The sequence below is a fragment of the Glandiceps talaboti genome, chromosome 7, assembly GCF_964340395.1.
Source record: "Glandiceps talaboti chromosome 7, keGlaTala1.1, whole genome shotgun sequence".
NCBI lineage: Eukaryota > Metazoa > Hemichordata > Enteropneusta > Spengelidae > Glandiceps > Glandiceps talaboti.
The window spans coordinates 6,193,716-6,209,069 of record NC_135555.1 but is presented as its reverse complement, the minus strand read 5'-3'; the positions used below and the strand labels follow the sequence as shown (position 1 = coordinate 6,209,069).

General features: G+C 33.7%; 1 protein-coding gene across 3 annotated transcripts in view; it reads right to left on the bottom strand.

Moving 5' to 3' along the window:
• Nucleotides 1-890: 890 nt before the first annotated feature.
• Nucleotides 891-15,354, bottom strand: part of LOC144437170 (GDP-mannose 4,6 dehydratase-like) — a 53,943-nt gene continuing 39,479 nt past the window's right edge. For all 3 annotated transcript variants that reach the window (XM_078126051.1, XM_078126048.1, XM_078126050.1), the window contains exons 11-12: nt 3,983-4,051; nt 891-3,117 (exon numbers count right to left, since the gene is read on the bottom strand). In XM_078126051.1, the coding sequence (XP_077982177.1) occupies nt 3,055-3,117; nt 3,983-4,051 (132 nt within the window). In that variant the 3' untranslated portion in view covers nt 891-3,054. The remainder of the gene's footprint in view (nt 3,118-3,982; nt 4,052-15,354) is intronic.

The following is a 15,354-nucleotide window of genomic DNA, read 5'->3' as shown; positions in this document are numbered from 1 at the left end:
TGAAAAATACGAGTCTTTGGCACTGGAAATTCCTGACTATAGTAAAGACAAGGGCAGCGATATTCTTTCGTATCAGACATAACTTCGTATTTAGAACAATTGAGAAGTTTAAAAGAAAATCAATAATGAACATCTTACAGAATTAGCTAGTTCACCTATCAAGCAACAACGATGCAAGAGTTACAGAACGGGCTACGCCAATTCGAGAATCAACTATACGTTTAACAGACGAGTCGTAGAACAAGCAATGTCCATCTTCAACAATCTGTACTGTTGTATGCAAATAACAGAATTAATGAGTCAGACGGCATTCAAAGTGATATCTCACGTCACACGTCATCAACGGTTGATATGGACATAGGTCTAGGATATTAATTCATATCAAGCCATCAAATTATTATCAGTCGTCCTCACAAAACGCAACTCTCAAAGCGGAAAGAGTTCAAACTATTAACTTCTACCAAACGATTCATGACCAGATCTATCGCTAACAAGATTTTACTACCAAACTTGAGAGACTATAGGAGTTTCAATTAGGCGGCATAGTTTTTTTTTCTTCTACATCTCGTACTTTTTTGTACGAATTACAGAGACAAAATACAGGTACTGATACACTCATGAAATGTTACATTTTGTCTCACTGTTAACACAAATAAAGTTTTTAGGTTTGAATCTTCCGTGTTTGATCTGACAGCGCTGTTGATGTATGTTCAAAATGCATGTATTTTTGTTTTATCTGTAATTTGTAACAAAACTCATTGTGTGAGACCCAAACATACATAGTGGTGCCTAATTGAAACGCTATAGTCACTCTGATTTGGTAGTATCGTTTCACACCATACTACACGCATAGCAAAAATCGACCAGAGATAGCAACTCTTTTACCCTTATATAGAATTTATTAAATTTCACCATCATTAAATTAGACCTGAATTGTCGACAAACATATACTGCGCCCTGTGTACAGTTTATGCATTCATAAACAACTCCCTGTGATCCTTTTCCTACCATACACACCCAAATCTCAATAATACCAAAATTATATTGATATCAGAAAACTAAGTGTGACGTCACCTTCAATCATGGAAAAAATCCAATATTAAAGTAAGGTTGCATTCCAAGAAGTATAAATAAGCCAAATGATGTGAAGGTTGGTATGTCGCAGGGTTTCACAAAACACACTAGTTTTGCAAATTACTTCATCCCTGAAAAACTGTATGTTGTGTAAATATGGGTAGAGATAAATAACAATGATGGACAGCTAATGAAAGAAATAGTTGAAGACTAGATTCTCAAAGAAACATCATTGTTTTGTTTTTGTGTTTTTTTAATTTTGTGTCTTTCTTTGGCCAGGATTTTGCTGAACGAGTGGAACTATGCAGTCAGCCATAGTACAAGTGGTGTTTATGGGTGGCAAGGTTGAAGACTGTACAGGATTTCTGAAGACCGGCTTACTGAAATTGCAACTCTGAAATCGTGATATGTGCAAACAATGTTTTATAGATATTACCTGATCCCCCCCCATGTTACCATGGTTTCCAAATCATAGTAAACATAACGTTCAGAATCACAAGTTATCCTAAATACTTGTGACAATGGTGTCATATGATAGCCTGTCATTTGATTTAAGTACAACTTTCACTGTGGCTAATGGAGGCATGAAATTAACAACTTTTGATCACATTTTTGCATTGAATGCATTTACACATCAGTCTAATTATTCAGGTTCTGTCAGCAAAACAAACTTTTATGTTTGTTCAGTCTTTGAAAACGATTTCCTATCTAGAATACAATTGCTCTGGCAAACAAAACACTGGAAACATGATTATTTCAAAATTCTAAACTTGACACATTTTCAGGAGTGATACAACCTAAATATAATTTATAATTTAGAAGTTAAAGACTTTTCAATTTTTCACTCTTCATTCTTGCATTACCTGAGAAAATTAATACATAAACATCTCCATATACTGAAATTCATCACTGAAGAACTATCAATGTAATGTCACACTGGAGACTTACACTGGTTTAACACAGAAATCGGGTTTTTGTTTGTAGCACCAAATGCTACAGAAATAATTTCTTTATTTGCAGCACCAAATGCTACAGAAATCATTTCTTTATTTGTAGCACCAAATGCTACAGAAATCATTTCTTTATTTGTAGCACCAAATGCTACAGAAATCATTTATTTGTAGCACCAAATGCTACAGAAATAATTTCTTTATTTGCAGCACCAAATGCTACAGAAATCATTTCTTTATTTGCAGCACCAAATGCTAGTTTTTTAAAATTTTGTAGCACTACATGCTACAGAAATGTTTTATTTGTAGCATCTGTGCTACAGAAATCTGTATTTCATTTTTTAGCACCAAAAGCTGCAACAATGTGAGACTCCATATTTTTTTTGACTGACTCCATATCTTAAATAAAAACTTTATTGCAATTTTTATTGCACAACAATTTGTGAAGAGATGAAAAATGGCAAAGAGGAAGAGAAAGAGGAAGACAGAAAGAAAAAAAAATGCAAATATAAACTTGCGAAACCACCAGAATTTAGCTCTGTCTCTTTGTATACGAACTACATTCCTTGGTCCCTCTTACTCTCAAGTGAGAACTTCAAAAATAATACCACATGATCAAAACTAATTATTCCACAAAATGGTTGCCATGGACAACAATGTACAATGCAAATCTGAACATGATATTGTTTGCAGTATAGTCTACCATGTGTACCTAGTACACCCCTTTCTATGGATTACCTGCTTCTGACTTTCAGCCACACAGTGGTTCATTTTAAAACACCAAAGAAAAATTTTCCCAACTGAAACAACAAAACTAAAACTAAAACTAAAACTAAATACCACTAACCTTAACCAGTTTCAATATAATTTAAAGTATGAAGTAAAGTATAAGCTATATATAAAAAACAAGATAAATATGACGGGCAGTTTAGAATACTGGTACTTCCTAGCACACTATTTTAAGTTATTAATTTGGTAATCCAGTAACCGTTTTGTTGCTGTTTTATTTTCTGTAGGAAAGCCAGTTTATTTATGCTTTAGGATTTTCTTTCATAAGGGCTATGTCAGATTCTACCATCTCTTTCACCAATCCCTGTGAAAGAAAGAAACATGAGAAATAAATGAAAAAAGGAAAGATGAACAGAAACTTTGACAGAAAATATTACATTCTCTCTTTGAAACTGTCTTGCTATAGCCTGGAATCCTTGTGATTTTTTTACATTTGTCTTTCGAAAGATGAATGTAAAACATCAGTCTTGCTACAACTTTGGATAAGTATTTTGTATTAATTAAAGGTACAATGTGCCTTAGAAACAAATTTCTTTCAAAATCAGAGTTCTTAAATTTTCTCCAAATTTTGCAAAATGAAAACTTGTTACTGGTTCTTTTGAGATAATAAAGAAATCTTGGGTTTCACGGTCTTGTTTTCAAGGAAATCGTCAATCTTTGTTTCACCATAGCATTAACACTGTATTTGGTGGCCATATTGGATTCTAAAATGACTAAATTTTGATATCAATGTAACCTCTATTTCAGTGATGCCAAATTTTTAAAATCAATTTTATCTAAGCATAGGTTGGAGTTTTCTTGAACATTACAATAGCTCTTGACATTTTGATATGAGAGAGAGAGAGAGAGAGAGAGAGAGAGAGAGAGAGAGAGAGAGAGAGAGAGAGAGAGAGAGAGAGAGAGAGAGAGAGAGAGAGAGAGAGAGAGAGAGAGACAGACAGACAGACAGACAGAACGGGGAGGAGGGGGGGGGATACAAACACATGCAGAAAAGACAACCCCACACCATGAAGACGACACAGACCAAGACAGACATTGTTTAAACAATGAAGTTTCTATAAAGGGAAAATAACAAGATGGCATGTAGCTTATAGCAATGTGCCAAAACCCGTGTCCATTGACAAGTGAATGTATAAAACAGCACTATAGGAATATACAGAACTGCATACCTTGAAATCCGTTTTCCGTTTCCAACCAAGTTGTGTCTCTGCCTTGGTAGAATCACCTAATAAGAAATCCTGAAAAATATAACGTTTGGAAAGAAGAATGACTAAATGTACCAGAGAGTACTTGCACTGACGTGTGTGCATACTAATAGTTTTGCACTAAAGTGCAATACTGAAAATATTATTGCATACATATTATATACCAATGATATGCAAACGAGTGCACATTTTTTCCATGAAATTGTGTGATGTGAAGTGTGTGTTTTTTGGAAATTACTTAATCTGGCTCAACATTAATCTTACTAACATATCTACATTTGAATGTCTGTTTCAATGAAAATCTGAGCAAAGACTCCTTCAATTTTCTTTGACTTACTGTTATCCCTTTAGAAGATCATATCTAAGTAACTGTAACACAGTAAAACAATTAACACTTTGAATGAATATTGTGACATTATTTACAAACAACAGTAGCATACACCATTCACAGTCTAACTAACAATCTGCTGAAATAATGATACATGAAACTGTATGATAACCAAGGCATTGACAAATAGAAAACAACATAGGGAGGATTTGGTTTAGTCATACGACATTCTGTATCAGGTTTACAGGTGTCAAATTGTGTATTTTCAAGAAATAAAATATTTTGAATTATTGTTTGTCAAGTTTGGGTTAGATTTTCAGTAAGAGGCAAGCCTGTAGTGACAGAGAGGTGACATTTTAAAGAGGTAGAACATTTACCCTTTTCTTCTGATGAGGAGTAATAATACTCTCTGTATTTCATCAATACTGACACTAACTTTTCAAGATGTTTTAAAAACTAGAGTCACATGTTTCAAACAACTCAAATTTGTTGTGTCCACTGACAGCTGTTAGCTTTGAGGGATGATCTTTACAAAAACAATAACATAATAGCATTTTCTTCAAGTTTTCTCCACAAAATAAGCAGAAACTTGTCTTTTGATTAAAAATTTTCAGACTTACAGTTACACTAAAAGTGTGGTATGAAGATTTAGAGAAGACCCAGCGAAATAGCATCAAAAGTTCAAGAGAACTTAAATTACAATCTCGCCCCCACTTCTTACATAACTAGTATTGAAAACCCCTAGACACATCTTTTACATCCTGTGTTTGTTCATTCCACCACCTTCATATTGACAAGTCTACTCAAAACATCACTGTTTAAATACATCTACTGACATTAAAACAAACATTGTGAAAAAATTTCAACTTGTTTCAATTTTACATTCCCAACCCCCTGCAAGCTTATGCATGTCTGCCACAATGTTTACTTCTAACAAATCGATACCGAAAATAAAACACCTCAATGTAAAGTAGCTGGTGTTTCTAAATTTTGTTGAAAGCACGGTTACAGATAACAATGATTATTTGAACAGGTTGTACCGATTCCACATATTTACAGTCTGGGATGGTTCTTCAACAATGTACCAAGAATTTCGAAGGCTTCTGTTTCATTTTTTTTGTTCAGATTCTTTCCTTTTCTTTCATCTTTTTTTGGAAACTTTTTGACCACTTTATTTGAACAGCTCCTAGAGAAATGTTTGGCTATGTGTACATTTGAAGTTTCACACATTTCCGTAATCAATACAAATTAATCACCACTCCCTTGTAAAAAAAAAAAAAAAAAAAAAAAAAAAAATTTCCTCTGAGAACAAATTTTTTTTCTGTCCATTTCAAAAAAGATTCTCAAACTTTAATCTTAACTCTAACACATTCTATTTGTTTTCAATTTGAGGATAATTAAAGTAATAAGTACTCTTGAAGTTTCCTTGAAGAAAACATAGTTTTAGGCCACTGTAAGAACTTGAAATTTGATCTGATATTAAATAACTTGTTCACAACAAAGACAACTGAGTACTTCTTTTACATAAAAGGTCAGATTTCTATCGTATCCCACCCCTATGCCCCCCTTCTGAAATTCCCTCACCATGAGCATATTATGAATTTCAAAATGACTCAAAGTCAGTCATTTCCTTATACAAGGCAGATACAGTATTTGTTTACTTCATGAATTCAAAGTTTTCGTTTTTTCATAGTATTAAGTTTATGTATGTTATTATTCAAGAGTGGGTACACTTTAAAATTAAAGTCTTTCCATTACAGAACTTGAAAATAAAATCAGCTATTTTCACCTGCTTATGAAAGGTCTAGTAGTACTAGTAGTTGTACATTTTCCTTTAGTGTTAACTTTTAGATTTAGGTTTACAACAGCCATTAACATGACAACTTTGCACTTCTTTCGAGTAAAACAACTTAAAAGTGAAATTAAACCACCCCGTTTTGTTTTTCAGCCCCAAAACTATCTTCACAAGTTAGCACATTGTATTTCAGACACTCCCTTTTTGACAAATATGTTGAAGATAATAGCTAGTGTATAAGGTGTAATTATGAAACTTATCATTCTGATGTGGATCGTCGACTAAAGACAGATCGAAAGCTCAATGCTGAAAACTTTGAACTGTATGTGTGTTATAACTTTTGTAAATCAGTGTATTATAAGATGGTTAAAACTCTCATTAAATCTGCTTAAAATCTACTCATTGTTCATCGAGTGAGAACAATGATTGACTTCACAAGAATGATACCGTTACAGAGTTGTAATGTCAGAAATCTACAACCTGGAAAGACAATTCAGTTTACAAGAATACTAAGATGTTTCACTGAAAACAACATTATGCAACTCACCAAAACTATTGTTCATGATATTGAAATGACTCAAAATATCCACAATGTACAAGAGATTCAAACGAAATTTCATCAATACCCACATTTGTGTAAGTTGTGTATTAATCTGTAACTCATTCATATCCAGGAATCACAATTTACATGAATGAATGAATGATTGAATGAATGAATGAATGAATGAATGAATGAATGAATGAATGAATGAATGAATGAATGAAATTTATTTCACCAGATAATAAAAATAAGCTACACTTTCAAAGAAACATACGATACAAAAATACAAAATGGATACAAAAGAAATACACAATTGTTATCTGACATGGACCAATGTCACCATGGAAATAGTTCAGCGGAACTAGTCTTGTCCATGGCCCATACATTTTTCTACATTGCAAATTGATAATGGGACGCAATGAAATTTCAGAGGAAGACTAAATCAAAAGTACACACAGCACACAGCACACACAGACACACAGACACACACACACACACACACACAGACACGCACACACACACCAAATATATGACTGCATTCAATTTGTTATTGCTTACATACATCAAACAAAATTGTTATGATATAGTAAACATACACACTTCACAAATTATGGATAGTATAAATATAAGAGGAAGTACCATACAGTATATGGCAATACCAAAAATCTTCAAATATCAACTCTTTTTCTGATTCTTTTATTTTAGAGTGCAACACTTTAACATTTAGTTGATTTTTTTCAAATCTTTATTTGTTCAAGAATTGTGCTTCATTACCATTAATATCCAATAGTTTAGTTCCAATACCTGTCTACCTTTTCTATGATCGCTATCGTAGTGATCATAACGCATATAGGAAACTAGACTACTTATCCAGAGGTGAAAAAGTGTTTTTAAAAAAATACAGTAAGTTGTTTAATAATACAGCTTTGTGGTGGGGTAAGGTAAAGAAAGATGAAATCCCTTGCCCTTTTCATTGGACTGTCCTCAAGTGTTGTATCACCACCCCCAATCTCTACTATCAACATTTTGGTTTGAAGAAACTAACACTTAAAGAGAACAGTGTAGAGATGGGTTACAGCTATACAAACACTTGACTGGGGCTTTAGCTAAGAACTTAATGCGCTGGTTTTGTACAATTTGTCTTTTAGCTTAGGTGTACCCTGTTGAAGTCCACCAAATCAACCAATAACAATCTTTCCTGTCTCTGCTACACTGTGACGAGACAGTCTGAGTGTAAACTTTATAATCAATCTGTGGATGTTGATAATGGGTAAACTCCTTGTAAAAAAAAACTACACAAAAAGATCACTATGGCAACTATCCAGACATAAACAATAGATGGAATTGAAAGTGACAACTGCAGTGAAACAAACGAGATTGCACAGATACAAAAGAATTGGTGGAAATTCCTCACACCCTTCACAAGCCAAAGTTGCATACTTGAAATACCAATATCATGAAGACTATTGGAATGTGTTCAATGATTGAAAGGTACACATTAAAGACAAAAGGTATGAAATCAACGATGAAATTGACAGACATTTGTGTCTTCTGTTATAGAGACATTTTACTATAGAAACACAGCATCCTGAGCAGTAAAATCGGTCAAAAATTGGATGGTTTCATTTTTAATGCGAAAATGAAGTGTGGCGGTGTTTTGGTTAAAAATAATCAATACTTTGTTGCAATGGTTCACCTGAATCAATATTATTTACACGTTAATCACTATATGCGTAACAAGTGTCTGTGTTTGAAAAGGTCTGATTTTTTTTCAAAGACATGATTGAATGAAAAGAAAAATGTTTGCCATACTTTCAGTGCAAGGTATGTCAGGAAGTTGTTCCGTTTTCCACATCGCTGTCTTCACCTGTATTCTTTAGTCAAGAACGTTTTGGGTTGTTTTTCGTATTTTGGAAGGGTCAGGCTACAATACACAAAAATATTGTTGAAAGCTAAAGGCGTTAATTTTCTGGCCTGGTGGTGGTCCCGTTGCGGTTCTCGTCGGTTATCTTTTTAGATGCTGCTCCTTCAATAGTATCTATGTACTTGTTGGAGGGCTACAAAAAGCATGCCAGAGGGCTGAACCAACACATAACCGACACTAGAATCAGGAAGAATAGACCGACTATTTACTGTTGGTCACTTTGTTTGTTTTGATGCAAATGGTCTGACAATACACCTGGTTCAGTATGGGTCAATACAAAAACATCTGTCCTTGTTCCCCAAGAAAGGGAGATAATTGTATTAATCATCATCTTGGAGTGGACTGACCGCGTGCGTTTCTTCTCGAATTAAGTCTCTGTCAGCTCTTGACGTGCCAACTAATCAGGTCTTTGAGAAACTGGTCTAAAAACATCCAATTAGCCATGAAATGAACTGTCTAGGGGTCTTAGACCAGCAGGCGAAGATGTGGCTAATGCCATAAAGTATGCTTGATAAGGGAGTGCGAGATGATGAACGGTACACAATTCTGAGTACTGAAGGTCTTTCGCAGAAAAACAAAATACAAAACAAGTAAATGTGATGATGTGTTTGTATTCTTACAACACACACCTGGTATTATGTCAAGATGTCTTGTTGAGTTAATATCTGCCCATATTTTAAAATCAACAAATACAAAGGCTAGATTTTATGGGTCAGGTAAGAAGTTGGCAGTTCGGCTCCCTATCTGTTTGACCGAAACACTTGATGGAACAACAAGGATGGGGATATACATACATAAATATCCAGTTATTAGCTAATGACTTCTAGAAGACATCTTAACCACTTTAAGTTTTAAGTTACGTTGTAAACAAGACACTTTCATTATGTACACACTCAGCAACATACAAAAGTTGATGGTTTTAGTTTAGTTCCTTCAAAGATAATTACTTTCCTGATAACAGCTTACAAATCGTTCTTGTTTATCTGAAATTTTTTTTTGGATGAATTTTAGTCACGTTTTAGATCCAAGTGACACAAACTAGCCTTCTCTTTTGAATTTTTGAACAAAATTCTTATTCATAAAATATGACATCAATCTATAACTTTAGTCACATTTCTCGTAGCACCAATGTCAAAAAAGCACATTTCCACTAAAATTTTCCAAACAAAAATTCTTCAATTTCTGTAAATTTTACGTGGTATTTTTCTCACTTGGTCAAAGACAGGCACCTTCTCAATATTATGAAGTCAAAGTGACTATCTTCCCATTCGTATTTTCATAGCACAATATCTAATTTTTATACCTGTAGTCTAATGTCACTGACAGATTACGATGCAAAGAAACACCATCATAACTAGATTTACACTCATACATGGTCTATCAGATTCTCCTCAAGGCTCTCAAACCTTTGAAATAACATTATTTTTTTAGACTTAGTGAATTCATCACAGCACTTGTAGCCGACGTCAAAATGCTGAATCATCAATGACACAATAAGAGTATAATTAGGAAAGATTGCAAGATCTCGGTTATACACTAAATTGACACAGAGGGCAGGCTAACTGTTAATTAGTATGGCCACACATTCTGTACACAGGTAGGCAATATAGCATGTACAATGTCAGGATATCAAATGATGTACAGTACTTGCAGTCCTTTGAATCTACCAGCCAAGGAGGACATTCCAGCTGACATGTTTATAGTCCTTTATGTTCAAGGTTTTGGATCAAGTTCTACCTATTACAAGGATATTTTCCTTTTTATCGACTTTTTTGTTTATTATTAAAAAGCCAAATTTAGCAAAATAGCATAATATAACTTAGTAACTGAGAGTTCAATAAAGTGCTGAGAAGTATAAAATTACTGCTAATGTTAACATTACTTGATGAGACATACATTTACAATGACGAGTCTCGCTAACTTCACTTCAACACTACAAAGATTTCAACATTAGCAGGGTTTTTTGGATTACGCTTTTCTCTCATTTTTGCATAAAATTAGAATCAATTTTGCACTACAATAAGAGAAATAGTCCTTATTGCTCCAAAAATATTATGATTTTTCTTCAAAAGTTAACACATTTATAAAAATGTTTGTGAAAATGGAGTCATGGATGGAATGGCTGACATATTTCTGACAGTATAATGTTTAAAGTGTTGTCCATGTAAATTAAATCCTAACTTGTAATGCTAATATTAGAGACTACATATTTGCAAGTGAAAATGATTTTGATATTTTCATTTTTCAAACTGTGTCAGATTTGTTAGGAAAATTTAGAGGGAGAGTTATTGTAACTTATTTTCTTAGATTTGGTCTCACACTGTCAGTGATGTTAATTTAGGTTTTATGAAATATTTCACAAATATCTAAAATTGTGTCAGGTTTGTCATTGAAATTTTACAGGTAGAGTTATTGGAATTATAGACACATTTTTTGTTGGATTTGACCACATTCTATCATTAGTTTTGATCTTGAACATATTTTCACAAAATATTAAAAAATTAAGTCAGGTTTGTTGGAGAAACTGCAGAGGAAGAGTTACCATTTTAGTTGGTTTTAACCTTGTACTGTATTCCATATATGATTTGTTTACTCACTACTTAATAGTTGAACTCCATTTTTGATGGTAAAATTGTGTCAGGTTTTCTCAGGGAACTTTCTGAGGTAGAGGTATTGGAACTATTTTTTTTTTTGTGCTGGATTTGGTCTCATATTATCGGTATTTCTGATGTGAAATATTTCTGTATACTGTGTGTGGTTAGATTAGATTAGTTTATTTCAGTAAATCAACCAAAGTGACAGATGAGACTTGGATAACCCACAGAGTCAAAAACTCGTTTCCAGTGGGGTCCATAATATGGGTTTCACTCCGTTGACTACATTAACTTTGGATTTCATTTTTTCTTGTATATTTTCTTTTTTCTCAGTCTCATTACAACACATTCTATATTATATTCCCACACTTAGTTCCCTACCTTAGCTTCAACCACGCCATCCCAATACTTTGACACTTTAAAATAATATTTAAAAATTGTTTTGGAAATATTAATAAACATGTTAAAAGAAACTTGAACTGTCCACCAGTAATGAAAACAAGTCAAGTGCATAGTTGCGATGGTTTGCGCACAAAATCAAGTGTTCCACCTGTTTTAGTACCACTAATGAGAACCATTCAATATGTGGAGTATTTCTACACCAATATCTGACATTAACTAAAAAAATAAAGCTGCCATATGTTACTGACGATGGTAAGAATCTGAAGAACATGTGTTAGCCACTCGCTGATAGTAGCATAATAAACAGGATAAATTTGAAACATATCGTATTCTTGCTTGTCTATACCTAAAGTAGTTTGAATTATAGGCTAAATTTGACAGTCAATTAAAAGTATCACAGGAAACTGATCAGTATTTCTGCAATGTACGTTTCCCTTGCCAACAGTTGCTAAGACCGAATGACGACAAATGTTTGGATAATGAACTTATTCAAACAAACAAGCCTATGAAAACTATTTTGTGAATCACACAGGCTAATGTTATCAGTTTTTCTTTTGATAGTAAATTTCAATATTATTTTTGATACTTGGGTACTATGGCATTTTCAAGACACTTTGCATGTACTTCCAAATGCTACATACAGTGGCGTTATACAATGTATAAATTGCCTTGAGGACCAAACATTGCCAATATGAAAGCTTGTTTCGGGTCGTTTTGGAATCATAAATGAAATTTGGGGATTCATCGCCTTATTTTCAAGGAAATTGACAATCTCTTTAATTTATAGAATTAACCAGGATTCGGCGGCCATATTGGATTCTAAAATAACTTCATATTGACAATATTTTGACCTCTATTTAAAAAAATTTATGGTGACCCTTGGGTTTTTTTGTCTTGATTTTAACTGAATATGGGTTGGAGTTTTCTTGAACAAAGTAACAGTAAAAGTTGAAACAATTTATTTCTGAGATGCATTTCACCTTAACTACGAGCTTCCATGGTCCACTGGTACCTATATACTGTAGTTTTATTGCCTCTAGATTTATCAATGACCTCATACAAGCTATATTTGGTGACTGGTTCATGGTAAGACTCGATTACATGTCTCTTGAAGAAAAAGTTAATTTTCATAACAATCTGAACATACATATATAACATGTTCTATAATTATCTATACTGTTATGAATTTAATTATTTTGATTTGATGAAATAGACATCTGTATAATGTTATAGGCCAATGTCAGATTAGGAATAAATCTACAATGTGAAAAATGGTGGTCTGACGGAGTTATAGAAAAAAAAGTTTATCTCATTAAAAGAATTATCCTATGTAATCCCTAGGGCTCAACGGATAAGATAATACTAATCCCAGATTATGGGATTAAGGATTAAAACATTGGGGTTTAATCGGGAAGAATCTGGACTGAAAATAAAATTATTCAGAAATGATAGGCGCTTCCCTCAAATATAACCTGTCTACGGGCGTGATGACAGCAACTCGGCGCCATTGAATTACAACACAAAGTCGCAGTCATCGTCGCAGAAATAAACAGACTACCACAAACAGTGATTGACAGGTCAAACTGTATCAGGGGGTGAACTTTTGACAAAGTTCATGACATCAGCGACCATTGTTATTGCGCTGAGTTTTGACATCAAAGATCTCTGACTAGACTTCTCTTTACGACCACAACATTGTTATTGAGTTTAGAAAAAACAAACATCTAACTTATACCTCTGATTTTGATGAAATATTATTGTTTGAAATATTTGGTGTACTTTACATCAAAGAGGACTGTTTTACCAACATTTATTCTACATCACTTTTAATCAATACAGTCCTAACAGCATTTATTCATTTCTACACTACTATTGTTAGATAGAGTTTTGACGCCAAAGATCTGTCTGACCCCCCCCCCCCCCCCCCCCTTTTATGACCAAATTATTTTTATTCTTATTAACATGGATGTAAAATATGTCAGGTTTACTGTGATTCACGTTTGCTAACTTTTTCCGATGTAACTTTTTTTAATGCAAAACTGTAGTTATCAAAGAAAACACTTTTCACTTCGACATCTCTATAAGAAAATTGTCAATAATTTGCATCAGTAAATATCTAGACTGATTCAAGTATTATGTTTATGTCAAAAGTTCTGAAATAGTCAATAAACGATACCATTTTTTTTTGTCTGTGTCAGCCATCATCAATTTTGGCGAGAGATTTTATTAATGTATTACTATTACACATAAAAGGCTTATAGGTTGCTTTCTTCATGCAAAACTGAGATGCAAGGCAAACTGCTAAGTCTTGACAAATTGTAACCTCAGAATCTGAGCATATACAAACATACCAGCAATTTCTGTCTTTCTTGGCAAAGATAACAGGTTACATATAATATTATGTTTTAGGCTAACCAACACCCCTACCCCCACCCCCACCCCCACCTCCACCCCTTATATACATTTACCATGGAATATTTAATGCTATGTTAGTTATATTTTGTTCATACATTAATAAACAGAGTGTAGTTTCGGAAACTGGAAACTATCATGCCATCATTCTGAATTTATTGCGTCACACACTCAAATATTTGTACAAAGTAAAAACAATACAAGCAAAGTACAAATTGTAGTTTTACAAGAAATTTGTATAAAATTATTCAATGTTAATCACAATATCAGATTGTGAGCATCAAAGATATCCTTTCAATTTTACAATTAGAATCTAACCAAGCTTATTCTGGATAAAATTCATTTTGACAACATCTTTACAAAATTACAACAAAAAAAATGAAAATAAAATTTTGAATCTGACCTACGAAAAACCAATATGACAAAGTATTTGATGAAGTCCAACTTAAAGTATAATTTCAGAAGGCAAAAATCTTGACCATGTGTCAAGTGTTTTTGAGAAGTATTAAACGATTTTTACAACTTGGCAGTAGGGAAAATGTGTGGCGCCCTCTGGTGGTAATTTAGTGTATATTCCAGCAGCTGGAGCTTGAAAGGTTGGAAGATGACAAGGGTGTACAGCTGACAGTCATAGACTATTTGTGGTATGCAATTAAGAAAAACACTGTGACAGAAAGCTGCTAGTCATCCCCTTCCTAGTGAGAGAGAATCAGGGGATCAAATGCCTCCAAGATAGTATCGCTGTCAGCCAACATGTTGATAACTGCAATTCAATGCCTGCTTTAAACGTTACCTATCACTGTCCACACAATTGGTGATATGCCATGCTACTTGGAGGGTGACACGGATTAGCTAACCCAATGCCGAGTGTGTGCCTTGCAAACATACAATGCAGTTATCAGTACAAACATATCATTTAGTCTCTCTACACAAACATTGCAAGTTTCATCCGAGATGGACTATGTATGTGTTGAGAGATATGTTTGCTATAGGCTTTCCCAAATTCAAAACAATCCGATCACACACTGAGTCTTCTCCCCTCAGTATGTTTGGAACTTTAATTGGAGCGCACCACTCGATATTTTCTCCCAATTAACATACAGTCAGGGGCAAAGTTGACAGACGGAGTTCACGTCAAACTTTTTACAATTTTTTTTTTTTTAGAAACTTCCATTCATACTCCTCATACTGTATAGCCTGAAACTCTATCTGGTTGTTACTTGAAACACAATTACACACTTGAGTGATGAAAATAGAAAGAGAGAATTACTGCAGCCAAGTCTAGTGAATTGAAAACATTGCTATGTATATGAAGTGTTAGCAATTGTACCATATCGCCT